Source organism: Chenopodium album, chromosome 11 (assembly GCF_948465745.1).
Source record: "Chenopodium album chromosome 11, dcCheAlbu1.1, whole genome shotgun sequence".
Classification (NCBI taxonomy): Eukaryota; Viridiplantae; Streptophyta; class Magnoliopsida; order Caryophyllales; family Amaranthaceae; genus Chenopodium; species Chenopodium album.
This window is the reverse complement of record NC_137844.1, coordinates 19,447,541-19,468,061: the sequence shown is the minus strand read 5'-3', so window position 1 is coordinate 19,468,061 and position 20,521 is coordinate 19,447,541. Positions and strand designations below refer to the sequence as shown.

Sequence of the window (20,521 nt, the reverse complement as noted above, 5' to 3'; positions counted from 1 at the left end):
ATTGAACTTGAACTAAAACCAAGAATGATCTAATTTTAAGATTATCCGACCAAATAATTATCTAACCCAACCCTAACCCGAATCTGAATGTACCATCTATTAACCCGCCCAAACCCGACTGAACACAACCCGATTTTGAAATTGAACCTCATCTGAATTTGACTCGAATCAAACCCGACCTATACCCAAAAAGGTTAACGACCCGGAATAATCTAAACCGAAATTGACCCGACCTGAACCTGAACTTGATCTGAGGCTAGATTGACCCGACATAACCTGATCCTAATTCAACCCGAAACCTGATTTGACCCGACCCGAACCCGACTTGAATACCCAAATTGACAGCTCTATTTAAAATTAAAAATAAATAAATAAAGACAAACCCAGTTGCTTGAGCATCTATTATGCTCACCAAATCACCAATGGTAAGCTAACCAATTAAGGCACCAAAATTATCAAGAAAACAATTACAAAATTGAGCAAATAGATGAAGAGGCTTTTAGTTAATAGATTTGTGAATTTTGTGCACTTGCAATTTTGCAAAGGCACTCGGTGGTACATATACAGTTTATCTAAAAATACAGAATGATCTAAATTACAAAGGGAAGAAAATTAAATTTAGTAATCTAGTTTGTCTTAAAAGTATAGAAGATTTAAATTACAAATTGACCAGGTATAGTCTCTCAACGATCTAGAAATTGATGCAGCCATATTAGCTACTCGATTTGCTTCACAGTTGGCAAGTTCGAGGCTTGAGGGTTGAGGCCAAGTATGTTGCAGGATTCTATAAGATGATATCGAATACTCTTAAGTAATTAGTTGATATTGTGGAAGCCCTCATAAAATTGGTTTCTCAGTGAATATGATCATAGAGGGATGCAGTCCTACATGAAACACTTTAGCTGTAGATTTTATAACAGACAGGAATCAAAATAGCATGATATTGCATCAATGTTAAGCACCTACAACAGCAAGGAAAGTTATCAAAGGTTAATTATAGCAACATTAGCAGCAACAACTGCAATTACGAAAACTTGAAACGACAGTAACAGGATAACATCCATAAGACCATAACCCCCCTGATTCCGTCAAAAAACCCAATTCTGCTACCCTCCCCCTCCCCCCCCCCCCCCCCCCCCCCCCCCCCCTCCTTTTTCCCATAAAGAGTTCCTTGTGTTTGTAGATGTTTCCTTTATCTAGGCTTCCTTGTCAGCTAGACTAGCAGCCTTGTGAAGAATGGGTACTGCGGTACAGGGATGGCAGACACAGATCAGATGCACCTCAGCAGCAATGGCTGAAGATGACACTATGAAATGGCACCACAATTTCGGACAGTTATCATGTCTATTGATGAGTATCCAGGTCTCTCATAACTGGAGAGTTTTGTCAATGTACAAGTCCACGTCCATGTTAGTAATTCCTTCAAAAAAAAAAAAAAAAAAAAAAAAAAAAGTCCATGTTTGTAATTGGATAGAATTGTTTGAATATCAATTTAGGTATATTATATGTTAGCAAAATATCTTTATCAAAAGAGACTATGCGAGATTGTCAGACCACTTGGAGAAGTTTGGTTGGAGAATTAAGGTTGGCCTAGTGATTGGAGGCCCTCCTTCCAACCCTATAAGAGAAGATCGATACTCACCCCAAGCAAGTGGGATCCCTAATTTTTCCCCTAAGGGACTTCTTGCCCAAAACAAAAGAGGAAAAAAAAAAACTTGGAGAAGGTTGAACAAAGAAGAATTCAATCAATCAATCAAAGCCTTAATCCCAAAAGTGGGGTCGGCTAAAATTACAAAGAAGAATTCAATAAATTGAAATAAAAATAAACAATCATGAGACAAAAATAGGTAAGCATGCCAGACAGGGAGCTAAATTACAGAAATGTACAAGTCAGTGATGCTATTACTGATTATCAAAGGCTCTACAACATGAAGGCCTCTTCATGACCCATTGTTTGATGAGATATGTGGAATTAGTTGCTAGGACACAAAACAAAGCCAAAAATAATTTCCCAAGAAATAAACTAACAATCATTAAATGCACAGCAACATCAACTAAGAATTTCATGTGATAGGAAACTTAAGTTACACTATTCCCAATTACCTTAATTTGAGTCCCTTCATAAAAGTCATCAAATAAGAAATTTAGTTTCGCAACTCTTCAACAGAAGGATTAATCCAGATCCTCAATACTTGTGAATTCATTGGAATCGTCATCAGAATAATCAAAGTCATCATCAGAGTCATTGAAGTCATCATCTTCTTCATCATCTTCCTCATCACCAGAATCTGTATTAATCATCGAGAGACCCTGCAACACAAGCAAAATATCGTAGATGAAGAATGTGAACTTATTATAAGAAACTAACTAACCCACTTACCCCACTTCACTACCCCAATCTCACCCTCCTGGCTTCTATGAAAGCCCCAAATAAATGGAAGTAACATACACCAAGTCACTCAAAGCGGAGAGGTAAAATGTCTCACATGGCTGATTTCTGAGTCTGAACCAAACTCAACATTAAAGCTGGAGGCCTTTCCATCTTCTGTAGATTTACTATTACCCTGTAGTTTAATAAGGGATTACTCTAAAAATGTATATAACTATAAACATAGCTGAATTTAGAAGACCTATAACTGTCACAAAAAATAGAACATTGAATTTGATAATCTTAAAATGAGTTCTTCAAAAGCTTTGAATAGCTATATATGTAACCCATCTATCTTTTCCACCCGATCAAGTTCCAATAAGAAACAAGTCTAAAATTATAATTGAGAACCAATTTCGTCCCTTAAAAGTAAAGCAGATAAACATAAAAGTATTTAGTAGTAGCTCAAAAGCGTGTATATAGAAAATCTTTTAAACTACTTGTAACAAAACACATTGATAATCATCAAATTGAAGCATATCTTAAATAAACTGCTGTTTAAAATTAGTTTTCATACATTTTGTTTCAAAATAAAACAAATCGATAAAAAATAGTTAAAGGAAATTAAACAGAATTTTTTTAACAGAATCAAAATAGATTGAAAAGTAAATGAAAATGATTAAAATTTAAGAGGTTTGTTATCAGTCTCGAAGTTCCAAAATTACAAAATGACCATTAACAAAACAAGAAATGGATAAAGTAAGAGAGATGGAGTAAAAGATGAGTAGGAGTAAGAAAAAAGTAGGAGATAATCAGTTTTACATAAATAATAATATTGCTTACTATATGCTGCACAGAAAACTTTAAATGGGCATTTGGTTTGCGGTCTTCATCAAAGGGTAAGAGAATCACAAGACTTTTTTCCTTAGCTGTTTGTTAAGTCAAATTTATCATTCCTTTTCCCCTCCTCACCCCTAATTTCCTCTACAATGATTCACCACCCCCATCCCTTGCATGAGGGTTTTCCAATCTCATTTCCCCTAGCTATCGACACCTTGTACACCCCAGCCACCCACAACCTTTGAGATCACCTGCTGCCGAACCTACCACCCCAAGGTCTCCACTCTCCAACCACCACAAACTTAAGCTGTCACCTCTCAACCCCATTACCCCGACTACTAGCACCACCACTGAGTTGCTCACCAATCCAAATCACCACCAATTGGTCACCAAACAGAATTCCTCAAAGAAAACTACCCACTTACCTCAACAAAACCCACCAACAACCACACAAACCACCACCATCATCAATTCACCACTACCAAAAAGCAAGCGAGAAGAAAAAGGATTTTGAGAGTAAAATGGTTAAAAAAAAATACTACTTTCGTATTGATAATTATGGATTTAGATGGTTAATTCTACCATAAAAAACACCAGATCTATTGTTTTAATGACTGAATTAGATCTCTAAATCCAGTGAGTAATACCAATGAGGACGATAACATACTGCCAATGTTGAAGGAGGTCCTTGTTGACATGATAAAGAGGGAGGTAGGCAGTGAGGAAAAGAAGATGGAGTTTATGATGAGAGAAGAGAGAAGGAAAAGATAGGATGATGGTGACTAATGATTTGGTGAGGTTAGTGCCTTAGTGGTGACCGGTGAGTAAAGGAAGAAGAAAGAATGGTTGATTAGTTATATTTTTATTTTTACAATCCAAACAACATATGATATCAAATGAAACATCTTTAACTTTCCATTTTCCTTCTATCCCTTTCCTAAACTCTCTCCCTTTCCCTTTCAAAAACACCTGCCCAAATGTTAACACTTACAAAAGATCAATAATCTACAAATTAGCGTTCAGATTTTTCGATTTCTTAAACAACAATTATAACAGTATTTTTTAATGTTATGAATGAGCCTGCAAGAAAACTACATTTCGTTTTTAAAAAATAAATAAATAGAAGGCGCTGTTTTGTGTTGATAAAACATTTGGTTTAATGATGGTATATTAGTAGTTCACAAAAATCTAAAATAGGGAGCGTATGCAAAAAGTCGATAACTTATGACCTCATGCTTATAGTCAATAAAGTCTATTGCTACTTACACTGATTTTCATCTGTTCTATGCTACTCTCCAATTCAGATATGTGCTGACTAAGGGCCTGCAAAATTTCATTACCACATGAAAACAGAATATTAATTATAAATTTTCTGCAGAAATTACAATTGTTAGGAAGAGAAAAACTGAAACATATGGATCAAACCTCATGCCGCTGCATCGCAATTGCACGTTTAAATGCTTTTGCTTTTGTCAACAAATTTCTTGGCCTCAAGCTAACAGGCCTCTGATAATTCTTTCCACGGTAATATATGATAGCATAACCTTTTGGCACCCGTTCTATAGCGACCAATATGCCACCACTCTCATACTCCAATAGTCTAGCTGTTTCCTCTACGAAGGCAAGGGTCTTCTGTTTGGTGATTAGCTTGACTAGTTCTCTATGTTTCCAATGCAAATGCATATTTTGAATTACACCATCAAAAATACCACGGATACCTACGCAATAATCACAACATATGACAAAAGCAATTTTTCCATGAACTACAGACTACATCTGATATTTGCTGACGGCTTGACAGCAAACAAGACATCTTATGTATAATATAAGGATTTCTCACCAAGAGGCAAGTATGCTTTCATGCTTAAGCCAATCCTGCGAAAAGTAAACCTTTCCTCATCAGTGATTGTTTCCAGGTCATCAGACGGACCAACAGGTACCATTGATGCTTCTATTTTTGCTAACAACGTCTCTGCTCTGAGCTTTTTTGACTGGGCCTGGTCATGTGTAGAAAATTAGAAAAAACACCAATATATATTGTTCTTAAAATAAAGTAATTTAACCTTCAACATTGACGGAACATGTTTGTGCTGAGAGAGCCACACAGTGCATTAACTTAAATTGGATCAATACAACAACCCCAAGGCTTTAATCAACTTAGCTAGTTAGTGTCCACAATATTGTAAGTGTTATTATTGTTGTTATCATCGCCTTCATCATTGTTGTAATTGTTGTTATTGTTGTTTTTCTACTATAAGTAATACAATTTATCATCACCTATGAAGCATGGAAACATTAGGAGACTTGTTTTTTGGGGATCCGGAGACCAGATGAAATGCACATGAAAAGTCTACAAAACGGGTAGGCAAGTATTCAAATGATTCATTGTCTAACATCAAAATCATCTCTAGACCGAAGCATTTTGAAACAAGGTTGTGCCAACAAGGGGTTATTAGAGGGAAGAGAAAGTGAAACCCAAGAAACTTCACACGAGATTTCTCTATCTGTATCTCTTCTCCACTCAATATATCCACCTTTCAATGTTGACTTGTTGATTGTCACCATCAATAGCTTCTGATAGCCACCAAGGAGTCATATCACATATGGGCTGATTGCTCAAAATGAGTGCAAGGGGGTTGTCTTGACCAGAAGAGGGGGAGAGGAAAATGTGAGTGATCACATCATCACATGTGACAGATTAATGAGATTTAAAGTCTTATGGCCTTGACTTATTACTTAGACCTGTATAATTTAATGCACATAAAATCAGATGATTTCTTTTAGCTTTATTACTATGCACTTAAAACATTATGTATACTTCCTCCGTTCTTTTATTATTGCACCATAGAGATTGGGTACAATTTTTTTGGTAGTGGGAAACAGGAAGAGGGAGATGGGTAAAAGTACAAAATTATCCATGTGATGTAAATATAAACTAAAGAATGAAATGTTAAAAGTAGGGGTATATTGGGTATTTGTAGTGTGAACACAAATATTTTATTTCCTTAAAATGCTTATGGTGCAATTTTTGTGAAACTTCCTTAAAAGGCAAGTTGTGCAATATTTAAAAAACGGAAAAAATATCATTTATTACAAAGATAAATAAATAAAATTATTATTGAAAGTAGCATGATTTTTTTTTTCTTTTTTCTTTTTTTTCTTTTTCTTTTTTTTTTTTACAAGAAAAGGATGACGATAATTGATCAAAAATATTTTCAATTTTTTTTAAGGGAAAAATATTTTTAAATTATTAACTACAGTTTTGCAGTTACTAATTTTGAGAAATCGTGTTTTCTCATTCCACTCATTTCCAATCCTGTGCTACATTTTGGCTGATTCATTAGGTAAGGAAGGTCACAATAACTTGTTGAAGCCAAAACAAAGTAGGCACTTTTCACTTAAGTTCTATATGCTATTCAACTGTTCAAGCTCAATTTAAAAAAAAAAAAAAAAAAAAGTTGCTGGCTTTTCAAAACCAAAAGACTATGAACAAGAATGATCTACAAATGGAATCCTACAGAATGAATATCATAGACCTGTGCTGTTATATATCAATGGTATCAAACACAACATCAAAATGGACTTTCAGTACCAACACACAATACACGATCAGTGAGCACCAACAATTTTATTACAATAAGAACGCATAGGAGCGAAGAGTAAAACTCGAGCTCATAACTAAACTAACCGGTGCAAGATTAGGCAAACACTCTTGATTACCAATAGAAGCCTAGACACTTTAAATTGAAATAGAGGTGGGTGAATAAATGATCACAATTAATTGAGCTATTAATCACACTCCACTAAAAAAGGACCATGAAAAGAATGATATAAGGCTTTTAGATGCAATTACATGTGCAATGCTCTGAAGCAAACACATTTGGTTTAGGGAAAATGGCCTTGGAAGAGTTGGAACTCCAAATAAATTTGTATAAAGTTAATACTACTTGATAATTGACTTGTCTACACTCTAGATTTGAATCAAATAAAATGAGCTATGAGCAATCCGTCCTGCTGCACCACAACAGAGCACAAAAAGGTGCAAGGAATCGATGACTAAAGGCAACATGACAAAGAACTAGTAAAGTAGGGAGGAATATTAACACACGTGATATCCTCTCATATCTTCACACAATATTCAGACCTTTTACTCATATCAAACTAATATGATATTATATCTTAAATCAATGTCATCCTTTAATTGCACCAAATTAACACTGATCTGGCCCTTTTTCTATATCAGAAAAGAAAAGCGCTTTAAAATTAAAAATTATATTCCCTAACATCTCGTACAAACATCTCCTATAATCGTTTGTTTAGTGTTTCTAGGTTTCTATACATAAAGTTTTTCTACGTAGAACACTTACTCAACGACACGGAGTAAACCCATTACAATGCCCACTTTACAATTTAAATTTCAAAAGATGAGATGTTTCTAAGATGAAGGGATAAATATATTCACTGAGAAGCAAAACTGACACTAAATGCGACTTGCACAAAGATCACGGAGTTCATGTTTCTTAGACAGCTAATATAATATGTGCCAAAATTTGATTTATCGCATCTTTTGCAGTCCAGCTTCTAAATATGCAGTCTAGTCAGCCTTATAAGAAGATCAGCATGCTTACCAGAGCTAATTTATGCTCAACTCGCTTGACCTCTTTCACACTTTTAGCAGTGGAAGCTTCTTCTATCATCTTTTCTCGTTCTTCAGCTGATATTTCTCTGCCCCATCTGGCTTGGGCTTCATAGAACTCAGCTAGTGTACCAGCAGGGGCATCTTCAGCTTCATAAGTGGTAGGTGCCACATATGATCCAATTCGTGCAGTTTCTTCAGCATCTTGGATCTTTTTTGTGAGTTCCTGTCTTTCCAAAACAGCAGCAGCCACACTACGTGGAAGGAAATCTTTTCCACGATATATAACAATAAAATACTTGTTTCGCAGCAGCAAGGTGCCTCCCGTGAGTGCCTGCAGCAAGACCAATTAGCCAATAAACCAATGAACTGTGAATTAAGATAGGTTAAACTTCATTAATGGAAGAAATTAGGGAAGAAGAAGATACTATTGATTAGTAAACTGAGTTACAGAAATTAAGAGTGATAATTCAACTTTCAAGAGGTGGATTCTATTCTATTTTAGCTTAACTAAGCTAACCCAACATACTCGATCAACATTCAACTCACCAATTCCTTCCTCTTATTCATAGTATTACATCTTGAAAAACCTCCCATATCTTTCTCTACAAGACACTACTAGCTGAATTATATTGCACTACCCAATATACCCCTTTCCCTAACATCAGTTTATTGCACAATGATGCAGGGATGAAGAGTATATGAAAAGAGAACCTAATATCACAGGGAAGAAATATAATACATATAAACATTACTACGCAGCATCACAGCCTTGTAAGAGGTGTTATGGGCCAACCTTCAGCCAAATAGGTTATTTTCACTGTTTTGAGAGCTTTATTTTACTGTCCATGGCAACAAAAATAATGGTCCATGTGAGATAAATGACAGATTCTGAACTGAAGATTAAAAGCTCTCTCAGGGAAACTGAGAAAGATCAATGCCATCTATAGTAGAAGTGTAGAACTGGCCAATGCTTTAAACATGTATAATCAAATATGTTCAATCAGAAAACAACCCAACTTTAGTCTAGTCCCATAAAATATAGGGGCAAACTGCAAACCAGTTCATAACAAAATCAATATAGCAAAGGGATTGTGTGGGAAATTACAAGGCAACAATTAGCAGCAAGTGATTTTCGTTTCTTTCACACTAATTTATCAAAGTCCATCAATTCTATTGTACTACTGTAGCAAAGACTTATGCTTGAAATATTTTATCTGAAGGTGGAGGATAACCAAATTCAATGATCGCACTAGAGGGAAAAAAGATAGCTAAAGTAACGTAGAAGAACACCACTGCTAATCAACATATCAGTATTGAGGTGCTTTCAATGATTATGACATTATGTTAATCGATTTTTTCTTCAGCCCCTACCTTCTACTAATGGTTTGTAATTTGCTGCATACTTGCACTACATATCCATCATGATGCTCTTCAATTATAAATTCGATTAGTCAGACTTATAAACCCATTCCCTTAGTGTTCTTCCATCACACTGATGTACTGAACAGCTTCCTTAGGTCTTTCCCAAAGTTCCCTTTTGTGATAAAAAAAAAAAAAAATCTAATCAAGACACAACATTCTTACTATTAAACAAGCAACTTTACAAGGAAATATGCCATTTCAATTAGAAAAGAAAACTGTCTCATTGTGCTCCCAAGTTTCAATAACATCAACTCTCTCACATTTTGACACAATTACTAGAACAGACACCTAAACCAGCACCTAAACCAGCAATTAAACCAGCAACTTTACAAGGAAACAGACATGCTTTGCTTTGGTATCATTCTTCAGTGCTTCCAGTCTTGCTATGGAAACAGATAGCTCAAGCTGCTCAATTGTTAGGATTTACTCTGCGAAAACAGCACCTTTCCGGGATACACTGAGGCTACCTATCAGATATTATTATGTGGCAATCACTCTGGCATATCTGGCCTTTGATAGAGATAAAATCTGGATCATCAACCTCTGAAGGCATATGTCATTCTAGGGAACCACACATAATGTCTCAACCCTCCCCCTCCCTTCATACTTTTAAAAAAAAATAAAGTAATACAAAGTAAATATAACCCAACTTTTAATAAGACAACAAGTACTATTATTATATCAAACTCCCAACACACACAAAAAAAAAAAAAAAAAAAAAAAAAAAAAAGAACTTCATATAAAAAATTTTCCTACTCAACCCATGTAAAGTGGACCCCTGCACTAGCTCTCTTTCTCTCTCTCTCACCCACCCACCCTTCTAAATTCCATAATACTCATGTCCAAACCTACCAGGATGATTATTTGAGGACGGAGGGAGAAACATCTATCTAAATTTCTACACTACCCAAACAACCTAACTTGACTTCTGCCTTCACTGGACAATTTTTCCAGCAAATTCAGTCCATTGTATGACGCCAATGACGGTACTCAAAGCATATCCACTCATGCATTGTCATGCTGCTCACTGCTCAGTATATAGAAGTTCAGAGTTTTGCTCTACTAAAGCATAACACTATGTACAATTTACGACACTAGTCAATATTTTCTGCATCAACAATTAACGTATGAATTTCAGTGCACTATTTTTTATTTTCATCTGAACCCGAAATTTTTTATTTTCTCTACTACCAAATCCCGAAAACCCGCCCAGCCAGATAAGCTCTTAAGACAAGGCTCACCGGCGACGGTGTAGGTTCAGGACGGACTACCGGTTGCCGGCAAGCCACCAATTCGCCTTCCCAGAGTAAACTCGAACTCTTTGAGCCAAGCTGCCGTCGAATCATGAGTGATTATTCTGCTTCCACCTTTCAATCCTAGTTCTTCTTATTCGGCAATTTAATTTCTATACTTGCTCAAGTTCTAGTTGTCCTCTTCCATATGGAGTTGAGTAATTTTATTCTGTTGTGCCTTTTTGTGATTTACTTTATCCTATTTGTTCCCAAGTATATTGCATTAGTAATTTCATTTGTCTATCTGAATTATGTGTTCCTTGGAGGCTTGAGGAAATAAAGGGGGATCTTTTGTTCCTTCTTTTTGAGGAGGAATCGGAGGAAAGGGATGCGCTAATGATTGATTTCATCCCAAACCTGAAGAATCCAGAGGGTATTCTTAATTATGTTAAGGATTTCAAGGAGGAAGGTAGCCTCCTATTTAAGCAAGGGAACTATGACAGGGCCTTGGATAAGCATGACTCTGCAGCAAAGTTTTGACTTTTCTTTCTATTGATTCAAAGGAAAAGCATCAAGTTTTTGTCGAATTACCATCTGCTATTTGTCTAAATTTAGCTGCTGCCTGTTGAAAAAGAGAGAGTTTATCCAGGTTGGTCGCTTCTATTCAGTTGTCCTCAAATATAATCCCGATAGCGTGAAAGCTTTGTTTAGGAGAGCTTGTGCTGCCACGGAACTAGGGAGAAATGATCTAGCCCATTTGGATGTATTGGCCGCTTACAATCTTGAACCCTCAAATCAAGTAGTGGTCAAGAAGTTGGGTTCAGTGAAGAGTATCATATTTGGTGGTCAGAAGGTAGTTAATCCAGGAATTATCCCAAATGCTCTTGGAACTAGCCTCCCTTCACAAGAGAAGCTACCAAAAAAGTGTGAAAAGGTTTATGCAAGCCACCAAGTTGAAAGTGATCCAAATCCGAAATTGGAACAAGCCCCTACTTCAAGCTGTGTTCAGGAATGTCAAGACCAGGCCTCTCATCAGGTGGTCTAGAGAAAGAATCTTCAGATCAGTTGAATAACCTTACTTCTCCTTCTACTAAAGAAGGCAATGAAAACAGTCATCTTGTAGAGCCTAAATATCGGTTTCAAAACCGTAAAAGGCAGGGCTCCTTTCTTAGAACCTCAACAAAGGATTATCTTCTGATGGAACAAGGAAAGACTATCAAGTCTTTCAACTCCAGGTCAGGAACCTACTTCCAAGTCAGAGTTATTCCATCATCGATGAATGACTCAGCTAACAAGAGTGATAAAGTCAGTGAGGTGGAAGAAGTTAAGGCTCAACAAGAAGCAAAGCCTACAGATGAAGCCAAGGCTCAAGATGTAACTTAGTTTCAATTGGCATCCACCATACAGAAGAAGCTGACCCAGCATCTACTTTGTGCTTCTAAGAGAAGGACACAAAGGGCTAGCTCAAATGTCAAGACCCGACATACAACAAGATGCCACGCGAGAAGATGTTCAACCCGTCACATAGGTGATCGCTCATTCCCTTCTAACCATGGTTTAAAGTGCAGGTACCAAGCTGGTGAAAAAAGGAAGTACGTTACTCCCCCCTCAATGGATCTCTACAATCATCCAAGGAAGAAGCAACTTCAAGAATCCTAGATTGTGTTAGTGCTATTAGCTCTCAATGTTGTAATGTTAGTTATAATAATAAGTGCCTTTGTAGTAGTGTTAAGACTACCCAAAGCCTAGCACCTAATGCCAGGAATAAGGAGTAGTCATGTACTGTTTTTATTTTATTTATTTTTTATCTTGTTCATCCTGCTGCCAAAAAAAATAAAAAATAAAAACAAAAATAAATACAAAATTAAAAAAAAAAAAAAAAAAAAATGTAAAATGTACAGAAACTTATATATCCTAGATCCATCCAATTTAACGCATCCTTGCACTTTACAGCTAAACCTAGGCATTTATACAATAATTATCACAACTGCACCCAAAATTGCTGCTATTTAGTTCTCACCCTTGCCAATAAAATAAAAGAAACAGCATGGTATCTTTGTGGTTTGACATTGTCCAAGATCAAAGGAATACCATGAGAAATCTTTGATCATAAAGCCCTTTAATGACAATAAGTTTACTAAGGTTTAGAAGTCCATATAACTAATGCACAAAAATATTTGAAATCATACATTATAAAAGTTCAATCTTTAAGTAAATAATATCATCACAGAAGTATAGTTTAAGCACTGTTCACTTCAAATTGTCTCATAGGAAGTACAATTCTTTTTCAGCATTGAAGAAAAATCAGTCAAAACAAGTACATAGCAGTAGAAGAATTGGAGCAATAAACAGACACATAATTACACAGAACAAACACACTGAAATGACAATTAATAGAAGAAAAGGCAAATAAAGACAATTTAAGAGATGAGAAAGAAAAGTGCCTTCAACTCCTCTGACATCAGCTCATTGTTAGTGTTCTGAATTCCTCGTTTTACAGCAATCTTTGCAACTAGACTCTTTTCCCAAAGCTTAATTATAGCAGCTGCCAAGCCCTGATGATGTCTATTTCTACCTTCACATTCCAGAATAATATTGACGTCATATAATGGAGGAGATATTAATAAGCACTAAAAAAGGGATAATCCATACCAAGAGCAAAATGACAAGGAAGTGACTTGGCCAGTTTCCGTAAAGTCGTCAACTCAGCATTAGTCACTGCCAACCGCATCCCAGTTGGGAGTAACCTCAATGGTGGCTTGAAACCAGGAACTGTTTGAGGAAGCAAATCACCATCAACCGGAAGAATTCCAGTACCCCACCAATCAACAAATCGAGGGCCCAAACAATCAAGAAGATCATTGTATTCAACTTCCTCAGCTGTCAGATTCCTAGACTGTTCCAGAGCTTTTACTTGTGGTGAAATAGTTTCTAATGATGCACCAGCATCATTCCCATTATTTACTGCAGCTATATTTACAGATGATGTATCTGGCTTTGATTTAGGTAGGGGCCCTTCATAGTTCTTTCCGCGGTAAACCACCATAACACTTCCCGATCTCCATATGACTAAACCCCCAGTTCGGCGCTGTTCAAGAAAAAATAGTTAATTTGAATAAAACAACTTTCCTGCCATAAACAAGTAAACGCACCACCAATACTTAATTTTCAGCAGCATATTTTTAAGAAAAAAGATTTTCTATTGCAAATTATGGACATGAATTGATTAAACCAACATCTTTTGTATCTAGAAACTCTGAGCAGTCCAACTTAATATAAAGGCCAAATAAGAACTGTTATTTTTATATGTCTTGTGCATTCTAGGATTACAATGAGTCAATGGCCACCATTTATCTTGAAAATATGTTTCAACACCATAGACTTACAACAAACAATACCAACAACCATAAACTGGAAGATACAAGTGTATAGCAAGCAGGTTCAGTACACATGCAGTATTGAACACACAAGCGCCTATGTAATAAGTGTATAAGATAAAGCAAGCAAGTTCAGTACAAATGCAGTATTGAACACACAAGTGCCTAGGTGATAAAAGGTATATCTTGAGAATTTAAGCAAGCAAGTTCAGTACACATGCAGTATTGAACACACAAGGGCCTAGGCGATAAACCTGTCAACCTCTTCCTTTTGTTACTGCTTAATACAAAGTTCGTAGATTATAACATTATGCTCCACAGTTAACAGTGTTAAACAAGCATGTGCAACAAGCATACATGATAAAAATGAATCGTGAGACAAATAAGCAACTTCCACTCTCTTAGTTTGAGTTCTCAGGCCATCCCAACCCACGCTTAACCCCAAAAACCATCAATTCTTAATACACTGACTACGAAAGAATGAAGCTAATTAGCCACAGTATCTGTTATCATTATTTATGTGAAGCAAACATAATCAACAAATGCTCAAAATCAGGAGTCTGCGAATAACATACATTGTTATCATCTGAACCAAACAAGCACAAATTACTAAAGCACTATATTCTAAGCTGACAGTTCAATATACCTCTACAAGAATATGGGCAGTCTTCATATCATGAGCTAAATCTTCATGAAATCTCAACCTAACCAACTCCTTTTTTTTCCATTTTGTATGAATCTTCTCCAACACAGCCTGAGTAAGTCCAGCTTTAGGCACATTAACTTTATCCCTCAATACCATCCCTTGCCCTCTCAATCTCTTCAACTCCGATTCCTCAATCGTCAAATCAGCCAATGTATTCCCTCTAACAACCCGTTTTGCCTTCTTCTCACTTGCTCTCACCTCCCTAACCACACCCACATCCTCCTCCTCCCCCTCCTCCCTCTCCCAAGGCAACAACCCATAATCACTCCTCTTCTCTTCTTCAACCAACATAGTATCATTCGTAATCCAATCCCTCTTCAACAAATCCCCCAATTTCCCCTCCTCCCTAAAACCCTCCTCATCCAAATCACTCATATCCTCATCATCTGATTCCAAACCCAAACTCCTCAACCTATTTACAATCCTCTCAATTGCACTCTTCCCTTTATTCTCCACAATTCTACTCCCTTTACTACAATTACCAAAGTCAGCATCATTTTGAACAGTTGACGGGTCAATTGAAGGCCATTTCTTGATCCAAGGAGCTGAATTAGGGGTTTTAGAAGGGTTTTGGGAAGAATTTGAATGTGGGTTTTTGTGGGTTTGGGTAGTTTTGAGAGAAGAAAAGGTAATTGGGATAGAAAAACAATGTTTTGGAGATTTGAAGATTGAAGAAGGGGAAGAAGAAGAGTGTGAGCAGGTGAAAGGGAGGGTATTGCGCAATGGTAATTCAGATAACTTAGCTGTTGTAAATGCCATTCTTTTGTGGATGTACATTTGAAGTTGAGTTATACAAGTGATAGTATTAGCAGCAGAGGTTTCATCATACACAAGTACTACGAAGAAGGAAGCAGAGGAAAATGGCGGTTTCAAGTTTGAGGAAGAAGATGATAAGATTGTTGGGTAATTTAGCAACGAAACATCTTTTAACGAATTGGGCTGGCATTCTTTTTTCTTTTTTTTTTTTTTTTTTTAATATATATATATATATTTTTAGGAAACTAGTGCGGTTATGTCCGAAATTTTTTTTTTTTTTTTTTTTTTTTTTTTAAGGAAGATTAAAGATATCATTTATAAAATAGCCAGACAGCACTTACAATCAGTTTTTGAAAATTTTAAAATTCCAACAAAAATATATAAAACCCTAAAAATAACAACATCATAGAATCGATTGATACTAGCCTATAACAAAAAACTTCATCCAAAGCAATACAATCTGTGAGTTCGCTCTGATTCGGCATAAGATGTGCAGATGCATAATTTTTTGGATAAATATACTTCCATGGTCTTCTAAACTCCGGTAGAAATTGCGAAACCTTCAATATTCATCCTTCAATAAACAAGTAATTAAAATCTCTACCATGAACACCATCTTAAGGATGGAATCTTTTTATTGAAAGCAATTAAAGAGATTTTGGGGCTTTCCACCGGTAAAAACCAGTGGAAGTCCCTACAAAATTCACAAATAAAAATCAAGAATGAAAGAGATGGAGAGAATTAGGGAAGGATTGAAGAAAAAACAAAGAAAAAACCCTAGCAAAAGAGACTAGGAAAAACCATCCCAAGGGAAAACCCTACAGGGAAGTATCTCTCTCTAAAAACTAGAGAGAGAAAAAAAAGAAGTATGTCGGAAAACTATTCTTAATAGTTTAAAAAAGAAGCAACTAATAACAATGACAAATAAGGAAATAAACTTTTAACATGATATAATTGTCTAAACATTGTTCATAAGAATTATCTCAGACAAAAGGTAGGAGTTCGAGTAATTTTGAGGAAGCCCTAAATTATCTTAAACTTCTTAAAACTCCAGGCATGGAGAAATGAGATAGATGATAAAATACAGAGGGAGTACATAATTATATAGAGTAAATTGTAAATATAGTCTCTAAACGTTATATTGTAATAGGAAAAAATTCACTTTAATAATCCCAACTTTTATTGATTTACATTGAATATTCCCAAATTTCAATTATTATCAAATAATCCAAAATTTGACATGCATTTTCCTCTGGCGGTCCCAATTACTTTAACATGTGGCATCATTAAAAGGTTAAAAAAAATCAAAAAATTAAACAAAATCAAATAAAAGCAAAATTAAATAAACCCTTACAACCACCCCTTCCCCTAGCCCAACCCGAAACAACTTTAGCCCTATCTAGAAACCTCCCATTTCCCCTACCACCGAAAACAACCTCGCTCCCCATCCGTACCCTCGAAATCAACAAGTTTTCCACCTCCTGCCCTCGAAAACACCATGTATTCCCCCACCTTGTAAAACCCTTTACCTAAAAAGGATAGAGTGAGGCTGGTGCTGAAATGTACTGCATGAAAAATAGGGGGGCTAAAATCCGAAATGGGGAAAGGGATCGAAATAGAAGGTGGGGGGAGAGGGGGCCAAAATCGTGGAGGGGGAGGAGGGAAGGGGAAGCCGGAATTTAGGACAGAAGGGGAGGGGTTGGAATTAGGAATCGGGGACAGGAAGGGGGATGAGATAGGAGGGGAGGGGGTTGGTTATTTCCGATGAGGAGGGTAGAGCTTGTAGGGGGTTGGGAAGAGGGGTCATTTTTTGTTTTTATTTTTTATTTTATTTTTTTGACCAATAAACATGCGACATGTGAAAATTACTTTTTAAAAAAAAGTTTAACATGTTCATCAAGTTACCGATCATCCAGGTCTGGTAGAAGCAAACATATATCAAAGTTCAAATTATTAGAAAGGAAATTTTAGAAAATAACACCAGGAAAAAAAAACACATATTTTGATTATAATACCACAAAATTTAAAACTTTTATTTTAACACCATAAAAAAAACCAAAAAATTGGATTTCACCACCATTTACTAACGCCATCCAAAAAATCGTTAGTGGGCTCCACATTGTATACGTGGTGGTAATATATTGGATAAAAAAACAAAAAAAATTGAAAACCATAAATTCCTAACCCAGCCACCGCATTACCCAGTCACCGGTTGTAGACACCTAAAAATGTCTCCCCAAAATCAAACTCGATGATGAACAACCTTTCACCGTCATTATTGATCAGGTTGAGTATTTAATCTTTGGAGTGCTTAAATCCATATTCAATCCCAATAGATTTCATAAACCAACCCAATTCCTAGCCCATATCCCTAAACCATAACTTACTTTTCACTTTTCGTGTCCACATCACAAAACCGAGAGAAACTGATTTTGTGGCCATATAATTTTGACCCAACTATTATTTTTTTGTATAGTAATTTCAATAAGCTTTCCAATGATATATCATAAGCCCAATTCCGATTTAAAACGAAGAAGATATGAGCAAAATACTAAACTCGGCCCAAATCCGACACCCTTTCACTAAAACTGTCATATCTTAAAATTTACAAATTATTTTGACCTGATTTTAATTGTATTAAAAAGTAGACGTGATAAGCTTCCCAATGATATATTATATGCCTTATTCCGAGTTACAGATCAAAAGTTATCATAGTTTTAAAAACGCGTAAAAAACTGGAATTACCGCGCAACAAATAAAATGCCGCGCCACGGTGCATGCCAACGTGGCACGGTGCCTTGTACTGTGACACGAAAATTTTCATTGTGTCACGGTGCTTTCCCGTGTCTATTCCGCGTTTTTTCCCACACGCGTATGAATCTGGACGTATTTTTAGACAAATTATACACCGCGACACAGTGCGCTTCACCGTGCCACGGTGGACTGTACCGTGTCACGGTGTCCCTTACCGTGTCACGGTGCCCAAAATTAGGGTTTTTCTGCGGCTCATATCTCTTCTAGCGTTTCGTGCATATTCCTGTTCGTCTCCTCTATAAATACAAACCCGATTTCTACAGTTTCGGGGTACCAAAAATCATTCTCTCTTCCTCTCTTATACACCAAAATCATTATCTTCTCCCTCTTTAGCCTAAATACTAGCCTACTTATTCTTCCATAATACTTCCCCCAAGTACTCCAAGGAGTCCATACTTAACCCGAGGTTCCGTCCTTAAACCAAGGCGTGAAAGGTATAATTAACTGAGGGTTAGGACCAAATCAACTCTACATTAAATTTAATTTAATTTCCATTTGATTTATATTTTTATTGAAGTTACTAAAAGTTTATTCATGATGTAGCATTTTAAAGGAGCGCGCGAAATGTGAGTAATTAATTAATTTAATTACTTATTTTGTTTTAATATTGCTAATATCATGATTAGGTTTATTATTATTTAATTTGACTAACAATATTATTGTTAAATTGCTTTCAATATTAATGCTTATTCTATTATATTTTTATGATCACCATATTGCATGTAAAGGGATTATGTAATTGAAAATCACGCCTAATAAGATAAATTTGGACAATCGGTTTAGGTTCCTTTTTAATCTTATTGTTTAATTAAGTGATCACAAATACTTTAGAATTATATGTTGTATTAATATTCAACCAATTTAGCCTAATAATAGTTTAAAGCAAATTGAATCTTTGTTTATATGCCTTTGAAATCGCAGGAATCACTTTTCACTATAAGAATCAAGTGGAGGCCAATACGGGCGAATGTGACTCCATGACTCACTTCGTACCATCATCCCTGATCCTCCTTTTGTGGTTCTGAACCATATGGAGTTAGTAATCTCATGGAGTATGAATGGGGTGTAACCTTCATGGGTCAATCGTTGTTGCCTATCATTGTCCCTTTATTCGTGGTTGCCTTTTATGATCCGTGAACGGTTTACAAGTTCCTTAAAAACTTGTTGACGGCTACCTACTTTCCTTGTCCCTAATCATTGTCCCTAATCGTATATGTCAATTCCCACTTCCTAAGAGTGCCAAACATATTCACACATGCTTAATGTAGGCGCACTTTTAACGACGACTACAATTTGACGACTCCATTGGGGAGGATTATTGGTTATTTGTCAATTTGAGTGATCAGTATTTAATTAACATGAGTGGATAAAACTTGAAAGATTCTTGAATCGTATTCTTGTGATTAAATTGGCATTTTTTGCATATACATAGACGTTTTAACGTCGTATTTTAGGTTCGCCCGTTGAAAAATTGGATGACCTGATCATGATTGAAGAAAACGAGGCACTACTTGAATTTTACAAGCACCGTGTAATGACAGAGGTGTCGTGACACGGTACAAAACACCGTGACGCAGTGTACTGTACCGTGTCGCGGTATTTTCCAGCATGTCGCGGCATTTTCCACCGTGTCGCGGCAATTTCCACTATGACACGATGCCTGTAAAATTATTCTAGTGATTCTGTTCTTTCTCGTTATTAGCTTCCTTCGATTTTTCTGAAAAAACGTGTGTGTTCTACATACGTCTTGGATTCGAGAAATTTACACTGTGTTTGGATAAAGAAAGGGGAAGAAAAAGAAGGGGAGGGAGGAGAAGAGGAGGGGAGGGAAGAATTGTAAGTTTTCCTACCAAATCTCTCTGTTGTTGGAGAGATTAATTTCCTACAATTTAATCCCTCCATTTCTCTCCCCTCCAATTCCCTTCCTCCATCATTTGTTATCCAAATGAAAAGTACCTCATCTCTCCATTTCCCTTCCCTTCCCTTCCTTTCCCTCCATTTCCTTCAATCCAAACACACCGTTAAGCTCTATCAACCCAAAAACGTTCATGGCAATAAGGGTTCATCCGAGTTATTAAATTCACCCAAACCATGGAGTCGAGTTCGATTTAATCACGAACTTGCGGAGCCGCCCATTGGCATACACCCTCAAGGGAGGCTGCCTTGCTAACTCGTCCAAACTCTTAATCATGGTACCCTTTTGACACCAAATAAACTTGACCATAGTGGAACATAGAACTTGACATTAGGTTGCGAACTCTTCTTTGCCTCATTGTGCCAACGTGCCCTATGTGTATATATTTGATTGTTTTGATCCTAATATTAACAATCTTTCTTTATCTATGGTGGTTTATTTTATGACTAACG

At 36.3% G+C, this 20,521-nt stretch overlaps 1 protein-coding gene across 1 annotated transcript; it reads right to left on the bottom strand.

The window, feature by feature from the left end:
• Window positions 1-1,873: 1,873 nt before the first annotated feature.
• Window positions 1,874-15,511, bottom strand: LOC145567476 (CRM-domain containing factor CFM3, chloroplastic/mitochondrial-like). Its single transcript, XM_081626766.1, has 9 exons — window positions 14,525-15,511; window positions 13,154-13,589; window positions 12,946-13,076; window positions 7,837-8,178; window positions 5,049-5,205; window positions 4,634-4,926; window positions 4,475-4,531; window positions 2,487-2,564; window positions 1,874-2,310 (listed from the first exon to the last, which is right to left on the bottom strand). Exons 1-9 carry the CDS (start codon window positions 15,359-15,361, stop codon window positions 2,173-2,175), a joined length of 2,469 nt encoding a protein of 822 aa, XP_081482892.1. The 5' UTR covers window positions 15,362-15,511; the 3' UTR covers window positions 1,874-2,172.
• Window positions 15,512-20,521: the final 5,010 nt, after the last annotated feature.